The sequence below is a fragment of the Carica papaya genome, chromosome 6, assembly GCF_054855325.1.
Source record: "Carica papaya isolate Zhongbai chromosome 6, ASM5485532v1, whole genome shotgun sequence".
Lineage (NCBI taxonomy): Eukaryota > Viridiplantae > Streptophyta > Magnoliopsida > Brassicales > Caricaceae > Carica > Carica papaya.
The window spans coordinates 33,921,867-33,933,907 of NC_142314.1; the positions used below are offsets into that span (position 1 = coordinate 33,921,867).

Consider the following 12,041-nt stretch of genomic DNA (forward strand, 5'->3'; position numbering starts at 1 on the left):
AATTAAATATTACGAATTTAAATTTTATTTAAGACGTTGAATTTTGTCGTTATATAAATATATTATAAGCCGCAAGTGATTGGATATAATTAATTTTAAGCCCATTACCCAAATCGGCCCATGTTGTTTTTCAGCCTAATACATACATACATATAAAAAATAATCACATATTATTTAAATATATATATATATATAAAATAAAGAGAAATTTATTTATCTTTTTACATTTTTTTAAATATTTATATTCCACGAAGCATGGAGTATAGACTTTGCGGCCCCAGACCCTGGTTCGGTATGGTAGAGACAGGGCAAAGTGCAAAGTACGAACTGAGATTTGAAACCCTGACGAAGCGAAAATGGGTTCATCTAGTCAAGCCACGCAACTCGGCACCGACGCAGCTGCCACTCATTCTCCTCAACTCAGGAAGGACTCGGTGACCAACCGGTGGGTCATTTTCTCACCTGCTCGAGCCAAGAGACCTACCGATTTCAAGTCCAAGTCGCCACAAAACCCTAATCCTAACCCTACCTCATGCGCCTTCTGCGTCGGTCACGAACACGAGTGCGCTCCCGAGATTTTCAGAGTACCGGACGAACGGCAGTGGAAGATTAGGGTAATTGAGAATTTGTACCCTGCTCTGAGCAGGAATATCGAGAATCCAGTTGTCGAGAGAAATAACCCGCGCGAAGAAACCGGAACGTCAGGGAGAGTCCTTGTCGGGTTTGGCTTCCACGATGTGGTGATCGAAAACCCGCATCATTCGGTTCAGTTGTCGGATTTAGGTCCGAGTGAAGTTGGTGATGTGTTGCTTGCGTATAAGAAGAGGATTGGGCAGATTGCGAGCTGTGATCTCATTGAATACGTTCAGGTTAGTTATGTTAGTATGATGGTAGATTTGTTCCTCTGTGTTTTCTGACTAGAATTGGCTGGGTGCTTTTAGGTTTAGTTTGATTTAGAGTCTCTAGTCTCATCATTATGTTTCGAACTATCAAGCTCCCATTTGAAAGTCTAATTATTACTATTTATGAGTAATATCCGTTGGTTGATCAGATCATGATCTCGTCTGACATGGATAGGGAGACAAGTATTTAATGTTTAATGGAAAATGAGGTTCCGGGTTAGCAGCAATGAGGGACTGATTCTGGGGCGTCATTATATGTATTCACGCATAAATATGCTTAAAGGCGTAATAGTTTGATGTTGTAAGTTGATCTAGTTTTGGTTAGTTTGATGTTGTAAGTTGATCTAGTTTTGGTTAAGAGTAGAATTCTAAAGCTTTTTTTTTTGTGAGCTAGGTTTGGTCAAGAGTAGAATTCTAAAGGTTTTTTTTTTTTTTTTTTTGTTTTAATGGTATAATGTTCTGTAATCGAACCTTTAAGTGGAATAATGTCAACTGTATGTGTCTAGCTCAGCTTATTTTTAGAAGCTTATAAATTATTTAATAGCGTGTTTTACTTAGTGATTTGTTTGATAACTAGCAAATAGCTGTGGAAGCTTTTGGAGCAGTGTTTCTAAACATCTATTGGGGTAGTTGTTAGATCTATAAGGTCTATAAAAGATTTTGTTGTTGGACAAGCAAAACATCAAAATGGTGATCCCCATACCCTCAAGTACATGGTCTTCCATATTTCTCTTTTTTTTTCTAATTCTTCTCCTTCACGATGGAAAGCAATAATGACCAGCATTAGCCTTTTGCTTTCCCTCACCACTGTTCCTCACCGATGGCCACCAATATCTTGATCCCTGTTTCCCAAGTCATCAGCCGCCAATGTTTTTGACATCCGTTTCTCAACCTTCTCCTCCTCCTCTTCCTTTTCCTTCTTTTTTTTCCCCTTCTACAGCTTTTGTGAAGCTCTACAAGTAACCAAGATTTTTAAGGAGTTATAAAAGCATGGAACCTTCTTTATCTCTATCTCTTCCTCTCACCCAACAAATCTTCAAGTAGAAAAAGGAGCAAGAGATCGTTATGATCAAACCAGATCAGACAAACCAGCAAACATGCACGTCAGTATGAGAAACAAAACTTAAAAAATTAAAACTAATAATAAGAAATGGAAACCTCAGGCAGTGAAATCTGATAAAAGGAAAGGGAGAAAAGATGCAGAATCAAGGAGGACAGTTCTATCTGAAAGCAACAAACCCCCATATCCAAGCAAGGTAAAATAGCAGTGTGAAACAAAGAAGGGGGGATTGCTTGTGTCAAAAAGCCATAAAACAAAAGAAGAATCAAAGTTAAATTTACCCTTAAAATTTTTTAAGTTGAGTTTTGTTCATTTCGCTGAAACTTGGAAGAATAGGAATACTGTGTAATAAAGGGAAATGGAATGATAACATTCACTCCCTCCTGCCCAGAAAACATACTCTTCTTCTAGTATGAATATGCCTATTTCCACATTTGGTTCATTCTGTCAAGGTAGCGATTATGTTATGAGCTGCTAAAGGTACTTCAAAAATAGTTTTTTAGTAAAAACAGCTTTGAGGCGAAATCAGTATAGGTTTCAGTAAAATTGCTATAAAATGAGAGAAAGAGGAGAGTTTTCTTTTCTTTTTTTTTTTTTTGAAATAAAAAGTATAAGTTATCATTAAGTATAAGCACCAAGGGGGTACAAACCCATGTACAAAAATATTTACAAATCAGTGATGTTATCTATCAAATCCTCAAATTCCTCCATAGTGTACAAAAGTTGACCCACTACACAAAAACCTAGGGTCTGAAATCATGTCGCTCTAATTTTATTAATATCCTCTTCTACCCTATCAAAAATTCTCCTGTTTCTTTCTTTCCATAAGACCCAAAAAATTTTCAATGGTATAACTCCCAATTGTTTTCTCTTCCCAGTTATACCATTCAGGCCTAAAATTAATCTCTTGCACTACCTGCCATGACCCAACTATATCCCAAGATCCCGTACGCGATTGTCCATAAACTATATGCTATGGGACATCGATGTAGAATGTGATCACAAGTCTCTTCTGCTCTCTTACATAAAAAAACGAATTTACCATGGCCTTCCCTCTTCTCATCAACTTGTCTATGATCAAAATACATCCACGACATGCCTCCCAAGCAAAAAAAAAGTGATCTTGGGAGGTGCATTCACCTTCCAAATCTGCCTGGATGGGAAATTGTTATCAATGACCTCATATTTTGTTAAATGTCTACAAAAGAGCCAACTGTGAAGTTCCCTGTTGTGCTAAGAGACCAAACCGGTTGATCATGGTTCTCGCTGAGAGATACAGAGCACAAAGACCTCAAAAGCTGTTCATATTCACTAATTTCCCAATTGTTGAGGTTCCTCAAAACCTCAACATGGCAATTTCTTCCTCCTCTATCTTTATAGGCTCTTTGACCAAAATATCCTTGTATCTAGGTATAGCAAAAATCTGAGTAAATCTGTCCTTGAAGGCTCCCCCTTCAATCCATACATCCTTCCAAAAACCAATTCTTTGCCCGTTCCCGATCATCCATTTGATATCTCTCGGATGTCTCTTCCCGTGCGTATCTTTTTCCACGGTCCCTTCCCATGTGGCCTAGCTAAAACATTGGAGTACCTTCCCCTGTCCATCCTGGCAAATTTTGCATTGGCACTGGAGAGGAAGAGAAAGAGGAGAGGAAGAGGAGCATTTTTTAGCATATAGAGTCTAATTTTGACAGCTCAAAAGATTATTGGTTCTATACTCTAAGCTTTTTGCTCGAGAGTAACCAGTTGTATTCTAGCAAGGACTTAAGAGGTCTTATAGACATTTTGTTTGACCTATAAGTTTCTTTTCTATATGATTGCAACCCTTGATGCTCATGAATATTGGTTTCTTATAAGAAAAAATTGTTGGTTCTTTTCAATATAAACTGTACTATCATGCGCAGCTGGCCGAACTGGCTGGGTTTAGTATTACCCAGGCGGTAAGTTAAAACAGCTGCGACATCAAAATTGGTCTGCATAACCAGCTCTCGACTGCCAGAATTTTAGCAGTGCGAGATAGATTGTTCCACATATTTTCTAATCATGGAATCTTTTGTATTTAAAAAAAATGTAATATCATGTTTTAATTATTTATTTTATGAAATTAATATGAACTTTCAAATGAAAAAAGTTGCATTATAATAAAAAATTATTCTAATAATTTAAATTATTTAAAAACATTTATTTTAATTTAATATCTCTTTCAAAATAAAATTATCTAAATACTTTATAACTAAATACAAATCAACAACAATAAATTAATATTATATTTTTTATATAAAAATATTAAATTATTGAATTATTAAAACATAAAGTTAAGAAACATTAAAATATTATTTACTTCCTATATCACAGGTCATATATTAAAAATATCTACTTTCAGCTGTAATTCATCCTTATCAAAAGGCAAAAACAAATTTTGCTTTTTATCTAAAATGCTTCTTTCCTTTGATGTTTGGCTAGATTTTTGCTTCTGGCAGTAAAAATAGAAACAAAAGCCCCGGCAATAGGCACTTAAAATGATGAACATAAAATTTCCTGTTTTTTTATTTTTACTATTTTCATGAAGCACTATAATCAACCCATGTCTGCCAATATTTGCTTCTCTACATGCATGCTTTCTCATTATTCATACACAAGCGCGTGCTTTTTGAGTGAATTGCCTTTCTTTCGCCTGTATTTGTAATCTGTAAATAATGTTTCGTGTAATGCTCTTAAAGGTGTTCAAGAACCACGGAGCATCAGCTGGAGCATCAATGAGTCACTCTCACAGCCAGATACTGTCTCTCCCAACTGTTCCTCCCACCGTCTCTTCCCGGCTTGATGGTATGAAGGAATATTTTGATCAGACAGGGAGATGTAGCCTTTGTGAAGTTAAACCAGAGAACATTGTGATTGACAAATCAAGCTATTTCATTTCAATTGTTCCTTTTGCTGCTGCGTTTCCATTTGAGATCTGGATTGTTCCCCAGTATCACTCTTCTCATTTCCATGATCTGGATGTCGAAAAGGTAAATCGTCCTTGCTTTCTGTTTCTCACTTCTGCTTTCTTGCATATTAACTTCATGGGAACTAGATTGGATTAAGTACTTTATGCTTTTGTCTCTTGTTTGTTATTAGATGGAACACTAAAGAATTTCCCTTGGAAGAATGGCTTTAAACTTCCAAATGCAAACTTGAATGCTTTGCTGCTTGAAATTGTGACAACTAGTAACCACCTAAAGAATGGGTAAAAAGGTCAGTGTAATTACATTAATGTGAGCAATGGCAATAGATTGTTCCAAAGACCTGCAGAGATGGAACGGCACAGTATATGGTGTTTGTATCGAAATGGAAGAATGTTACGTGTAACTATCGTTGGATAAAAAAGTGGAGTTATGAGTTATGAGCTCTGAATTATTAGGAAAGAAAAAAGGGTTCTGATATTAAAACATAAACAAAAACTAAAGGTTTTGTATGGATAAGGAAGCTGTAGAAAGGATTAGTTCCATTTTGCCAATACTGCTACTTCAAAAATTAAATCTTTCTTGGATTCATCCTTTTTTTTCATGATTTGTAAGTTTATGTCGAATCTTGCAGGCAGTCGATCTTGGAGGATTGTTGAAACTCATGCTAAGAAAGATGTCTGTTCAGTTAAATAATCCACCATTCAATTTCGCGATTCACACTTCTCCCCTTAAAGTTACAGACTCGCAGTTACCATACTATCACTGGTTCTTACAGATAGTGCCTCAGCTGGGTGTTGTAGGGGGCTTTGAGATTGGAACAGGATGTTACATAAATCCTGTTTTCCCTGAGGATGCAGCTAAAGTTTTGAGAGAAGTTAATGTTCCAAATTAGTGGTTTAACTAGTCGTAATCGTGCGTTAGCACCTAAATCACACGAATAAAAGTGTTCGCTCTCCCTCTCTCTCTTTTTGAGAGTGCAATTATTGATTATTTTCTGTACCCTCGATTTGTATACACAGAAGGATGAAGCTCATCGATTGTAATTTGCAGGCAACGAAAAAAGTGAACAATCTTTTTCAGTGGAAGCTTGCAGATGGAAAAAGTTTCCCATGTCCCCCCTCCTCAACCTTTGTTGCTTTAGTTTATAGAACTAAAAACGCAATAAATGGGAAAAGTGTTTATAGTGGTGGATTTCATGGATTGAAATATCTTTTGCTTAATATCTCCAAATTTATTTATTTATTTTCAAATGTCATGATGGGTAGGAGCCCGATGGATTCAGAAAGTTGATGTGGCAAAATGGCATCCAATGCTTTATGGTGATTCCCGTGCGTTCAGTAAAACCTTACCAAATTTTGCATAAAATCTCAATGGGAGAGGTTAGAACAAGAATGTCTGAGCAATAAAAGAAGAAAGCATCAAATAAAATTGCAACATTATGGAAAATTTAGAACAATACCCTTTTCATTTAAGCATATTATTACAAGATATTCTTGTTACTCATCGTTCTACGAAAATTGTACGTTATCTTCGAGACTTTGGCGCTGTGATAACAATCTCCCATTAATCTAAAGACGTAAAAGATTATTTGATATCATCAACATTTTTAGCAGCTAGTTAACAAATTATCAAAAAATGAAAACTTTAGATATATACGAAAAATATTTATATATTCTTATTGATGCATTCCGCTATAATTCTTAATATGCCTTTCTCTTATTCTTATTATTATTATTAAAAAAAAAAAAAGCCAGAAATATTATTTTTATTCCCATGGAAATTAATTGCCCTCATCATTTGGGCATGGCTCCCAATATAATTTTTTGTCTACTGTTTTTATTCCTCGTGGGAATAAAATAAATAAATACACAAAAAAAAAAATTAAAAAAAAAACAGAATTTGATTTTTTGCCCCCACTATTAAAAAGGCCTGGGCCCGGGCCATCAAAATCGGCCCAATGGGTGCCCTCATTTATGGCAATGTGGTCGTTGACAGCGGACTGTGGGTCCCACTTCAAAGCCCATAAAGTCCCAGAAGAAGTAACCAGAAAACCTATAAAAAAAAATAAAATATCCTTTTCTTGGAAAGCAGAGCCTTTAATTTCTCGTAATTTTTAATATAAATTTTAAATTAATTTCATTTTTCAAATGTTTTAATTAATTTATATTTATGAAGAAAAAATAATAATAATTTAATCAAAATTAATTAAGAAAGACAAAAAAAAAAAAAAAAAGTAGTTGTTAATTTACGCGTCAGGTTTCAGAAGTAAAATAAAAGAGCTCAGTTTAGGGGACTCCTTTAAAAGTCTTTAGGGGGGAGGGGGGGGTGTTTTGGCGGCTACCTCCTTTCCCAAGATTTAGCGAGAAACCCCCATTATTGAGTAAACTGTCACTCTAAATTTCTAGGGTTTTTCTCTCTCTACCACCCCTCTCTCTCTCTCTCTCTCTCTCTCTCTCTCTCTCTCTCTCATTTTCTTCTTATTCTTCTCTTTCTCTTTCTCTTTCTCTTTCTCTTTCTAGACTAAATCTCCATTCACTGATCTCGCCATGGATGCTGTTAATTCATCCTCTGATCGTATCCTTGCTAGCTTCCCAAATCTGGGTATGCTCTTATTCACGCACGCACGCACGCTTATGAATAACGTATACATGTATGTAATTCTTGCGTTTATATGTGCGGATGGAGGCATTTCTTTGGTGTTTGATGTGTTTGCGTATTGAAATTCGCTCTTTTGTGGTGAATTTCTTGTCTCTGATGTGTTTATGTGTAAGGGTTTTATGAGGGTTTATGCATAGATTTATCGAGTACTCGTATGTTCTTAATATGTGGGTCTATTGAAATCAGTCGATATGGTCTTTTGTTTCCTTTGGCGATTACTGGATTATCTAGAAGAGTGTTTATCTTGGCTGTGTGTTAAACCGCCCCTGTAATAGTTCTCGTGTTCAGATTGTTGATTGATTTTGTGGGAATCGTATGGATTTCTCTTTCCGATTTTTCACCGTTTTGGATTACTTCTGAGCAATAGATTTGGGGTAAGGTGGTATGTTCATGTTTGAAATTCAGATACTTGTGAAATGTGAGGTTGGTTTGTGGAATCATGGTTGTGTATTCCTTCACTTTCATTCTTACAGAAGCTGCAGATTTGCTGCAAAAGTTGTCATTGGATTCAGAGAATAAGGCTGTTGAAGTTCCTGAGGCCACAAATGAGGTATTACCTTTATAGTTGAACTATTGATCTTGTACATGCATATATATTTCTTTATATTATGCTTCAGTTGACTTGCCTGATTGTATGAAAAGCCAATTGTTTAGTTTTTAGAAAATTAGTAACATTGACTTGGATAGTCTCTTCAATTTGTTCACTTATACTAAGATGTAGGACTTCCATCAACCTTGTTTTATCTCTATTTACTATGTTGACATAGATCTGAATATATAGATTATTTCCTTGGATCATGTAGATGGTTTTGAGGTTTACATGAAAAGATGAGTCGTACACTCTGTAATGTACCCGTACCTAAGACCTGTGAGTCCATAATGAAGATAATGTTGTTACTCCAGATTTTTTTAGTTTGTGTCTCCCATGTAAATGGAATAGTGGTTCCAACTAATTCATCAATTTTAATATTTTTATACTGGCCTTTCTCTTGAAGGACTTGAGGTTTCATTTGGTTCATTTTCATTCAAATCCTAGTTAATTCCAAGTTATAATTTTTATATTAGTCTTAATGTGCATAATTACAAAATGATTTGTTATATTTGAACTACCCCCCATCCCCTCTAAAAAATATTTACCAAACTGCCTTCATCGAATTCCTGGAGTAAGGGAGTTCAATTTCTACTTTGGAAAGCAAGAATTTTGTTTTCACTTTCAGGGAATTCAAAGTGGAATTAAGGTAACCAACATATAATAAACATCTTGTAATTCTGCATGTCAAGATTTATAAGAAATTTTGGACTAGGAATTGACTAGTAATGAAATAGGAGATGAACTATGGATTGTGAATGTTCCTTCTTCTTCAGGTTTCTAGAGTTAGTGATGAGTGCTGCTCTAGATTTATTATGCTAGGATTTGGATGACCTATTTCTTTATATCCCATATTATGTCTATTCGTCAATTTTTTACTGATGATATGATGAGTCTGGGATAGAACAAGGATGCTGGTTGTATTCTAACTGAATTTTAATCATGGAGGCATGCAGCGAAACTAATTTGTGGGAACTTCTAGCAAAATTCTATCTTTATGGCTGAATGGAGAAGTTCTCAACCTTGAGAAGAATAATAACACTAACCTCTTTATACTTTAAGGAGAAAAGTCTTTCTTCCTGAAAACCACTTACTTTTGTTGGGGGAAGTAGGTGGTTGCAAGTTGTATCTCTTTTTTTTTGGTGGTTGGTACAGTTTTTGTTCATTTTTGCATTTAGTGAATATTGCATTTAAAATGTGTCTTTTTCAGGCCATTTATGGTGAGAATGGCTCTCTCACCTACCAGCAGAATTATGGTGCTGTGCCATATGGAGCATATGCTTCTCCAGCTTCATCTGTTCCTGCTATCGGAAATGACGGTCAAGTGCTTGGCTTACAAGAATATCACTATCCAAGTCCTTATTACCAGTCATCAACTCAAAACATTAGGCCTTCAGGTCCTAACCAAGCCGGTGCTCCTCTTGTGGAGGCTCCAGTGTCACTAGCAGCTGATCAAGCATCTTTATCAGTTGAAGGAACTAAAGGAAAACCAAATGTTGTACTAAATGGTGGAAGTGTGAGTGGAAATAAGGGGCCAAACCAACCGAGACCAGTTTACCAGAACTCATCTTTAAATGCAAACAGTTCCTACAGAAGAGGAGGCTACCAAACAGGTGTTCCTTCTCCAACTTATCAAGATCCAAGGATGAGTTTTGACGGGAGTCACCTTGCTTCTGGGAGGAATAACAATCTTCATCTCTTTCCACACTTCTTGGTATGCTAGATCTGCATGCTAACGTTGTACTAATTTTATTGAAGCTCCCTTTACATAGCATTATAAATAGATTGATCTATTGTCCTGTGTGGTCTCAATATTTAGCTTATGTGTGTGTGTATATATATGTTTAAATCCCTGTTTCCCATTTTCCTGAATATTAATTTAGTTATATGTTTGGCAACTGTAATTTAGTTACTCATACTCTTGTGTGCGATTGAGGAATGTACTCATCTAATTCTGTGGTTTGATGTTTAATTTTGTTATGTTATTTATAGCTAGTTTCAATTTGATTGCAGAATGCGTCTCATGCTCGACCGGCATCTGGTTTGGGCCAGTCATATGCATACATGAATCACATGTACCCTAGTCACGGGATGTATGGACATTATGGAAACATGATAAGTGCTGGTTCTGGCTTTGGATCTTATGCATATGATTCTTCTTGGAAAAATGGGCAAGGATGGGGTGCTGATAATAAATACAAAAACCGGAGTCGCGGTTATGGTGTTATCGGCTATGGAAAAGAGAATATGGATGGATTAAATGAGCTAAACCGAGGACCTAGAGCAAAGGGCTTTAGGAACCAAGAAGGTGTTGGACCTGTAGCACTTACGGCTAAAGAGCAGAAATTTCCAGCGAGTGAAACGTTCAAAGAAAATAATATGCCTCTTCTTGATACGCAACAGTACAACCGAGAGGATTTTCCTGGGGATTACTTAAATGCAAAGTTCTTTGTCATCAAATCCTACAGTGAGGATGACATCCATAAGAGCATCAAGTATAATGTATGGTCCAGCACACCAAATGGCAATAAAAAGCTGGATGCAGCTTATCATGAAGCAAAAGAGAAACCAGATGGGTGTCCTGTATTTCTATTTTTCTCTGTAAGTATGATTAACTTGGTGTCATTTGGAGGTGTGACTTGGCTATTATGTTAGATTTGGCCATCATTCTGAGTCATGCTGTATCTTCCAGGTAAACACCAGTGGACAATTTGTTGGAATAGCAGAGATGGTAGGACCTGTTGATTTTAACAAAACAGTGGAGTACTGGCAACAGGACAAGTGGATTGGTTGCTTCCCCGTGAAGTGGCATCTGATTAAGGATGTACCAAACAATTTATTGAGGCACATAACTCTTGAAAACAATGAGAATAAACCAGTCACAAATAGCAGGGATACTCAGGAGGTTTGTGGCTTTTTCTCTTTCGTAGTTCACTCTATGTACTTCTCTGTTCTTCAGAGATTTATCTCTTCTTCCTGTATGCTGTTGCTGGATGTTATAACCATACTAAGTCTGGTGTTGGCCTTCTGGTTCATGCAGGTTAACTTTGAGAAGGGTATACAAGTTATCAAAATATTCAAGGATCATTCAAGCAAGACCTCCATCCTTGATGATTTTGAATTTTATGAAGATCGGCAGAAGAAGATTCAGGAGAAAAAGGCTAAGCAGCAGCATTTAAAGACACAGGTAAGAGATGGATGTTTTTTCATAAATTTGCATCTGACATTTGCTCCTATTGATTTTTTAGAAGTTGGATGCAGTCTTGATTGTTAAATTGTCTGACCAGAAACTTTGATACTCTGAAACAGGTTTTAGATGGGAAGACTGATAATAGCGTAGAAAAGAATGATAGGATTAAAGATACATCTTTAGGAAAAGAAAGTTTGCAAAAATCTTTGGATGGAACACCGCAAAAGGAACTGGTAGGTGAAACACCAGCTAAAGTAATTGAGGCAAATGGGAAACCTAGGCTGCTCGAACAGAATGGCGTATCCACCAAGGATGTTGAAGAAACAACGGAGGGTGCTGTAAACGTTGTGTTGTCTGAGAAGAAAGTTACTTCAAATGGAGTTGCTAGTGGAGTTGCTAGTGCTTGCTAATTTTCTCACAGTATATTGATTTCAGTTTAGCATAGAGTTGTAGTTTTTATTTTTCTGTTTTTTTGAAAGAAATCAATCTTGGCTGCAAATTAGCTTGCAATTACTAGTGTTTAGCATATGGAGACCAAATTCTATGTTTTTCTTTTCTTTTTTCAAAACTTGCCGTTTATCTCCCTTCGTTTTTTGTTCCCCACCAGTTTTACTAGTTGAGCATAAAAAAACTCTGTTAGTTCTTCTAATGGAAATTGAAGGCAGGAGTTTCTGTTGCCTTTTCATGATGCTTC

At 36.2% G+C, this 12,041-nt stretch overlaps 2 protein-coding genes across 4 annotated transcripts; both read left to right on the forward strand.

The window, feature by feature from the left end:
• Window positions 1–255: 255 nt before the first annotated feature.
• On the forward strand, window positions 256–6,116 carry LOC110814971 (putative galactose-1-phosphate uridyltransferase). 2 transcript variants are annotated; one of them, XM_088223140.1, is made up of 3 exons: window positions 256–869; window positions 4,683–4,973; window positions 5,083–5,293. In XM_088223140.1, the coding sequence occupies exons 1-3, from the start codon at window positions 357–359 to the stop codon at window positions 5,092–5,094; spliced, it is 816 nt and encodes a 271-aa protein (XP_088079266.1). In that variant the 5' UTR covers window positions 256–356; the 3' UTR covers window positions 5,095–5,293. The 2 variants fall into 2 exon arrangements, with proteins under 2 accessions (XP_088079266.1, XP_021898261.2); XM_022042569.2 differs by lacking the exon at window positions 5,083–5,293 and adding an exon at window positions 5,542–6,116 and having other exon boundaries at window positions 257–869.
• A 1,101-nt stretch (window positions 6,117–7,217) lies between these two features.
• On the forward strand, window positions 7,218–12,032 carry LOC110814894 (YTH domain-containing protein ECT3). 2 transcript variants are annotated; one of them, XM_022042476.2, is made up of 7 exons: window positions 7,218–7,511; window positions 8,042–8,118; window positions 9,368–9,871; window positions 10,171–10,758; window positions 10,850–11,062; window positions 11,198–11,344; window positions 11,467–12,032. In XM_022042476.2, the coding sequence occupies exons 1-7, from the start codon at window positions 7,457–7,459 to the stop codon at window positions 11,755–11,757; spliced, it is 1,875 nt and encodes a 624-aa protein (XP_021898168.2). In that variant the 5' UTR covers window positions 7,218–7,456; the 3' UTR covers window positions 11,758–12,032. The 2 variants fall into 2 exon arrangements, with proteins under 2 accessions (XP_021898168.2, XP_088078964.1); XM_088222838.1 differs by having other exon boundaries at window positions 7,218–7,484.
• The last annotated feature ends 9 nt before the right edge of the window (window positions 12,033–12,041 follow it).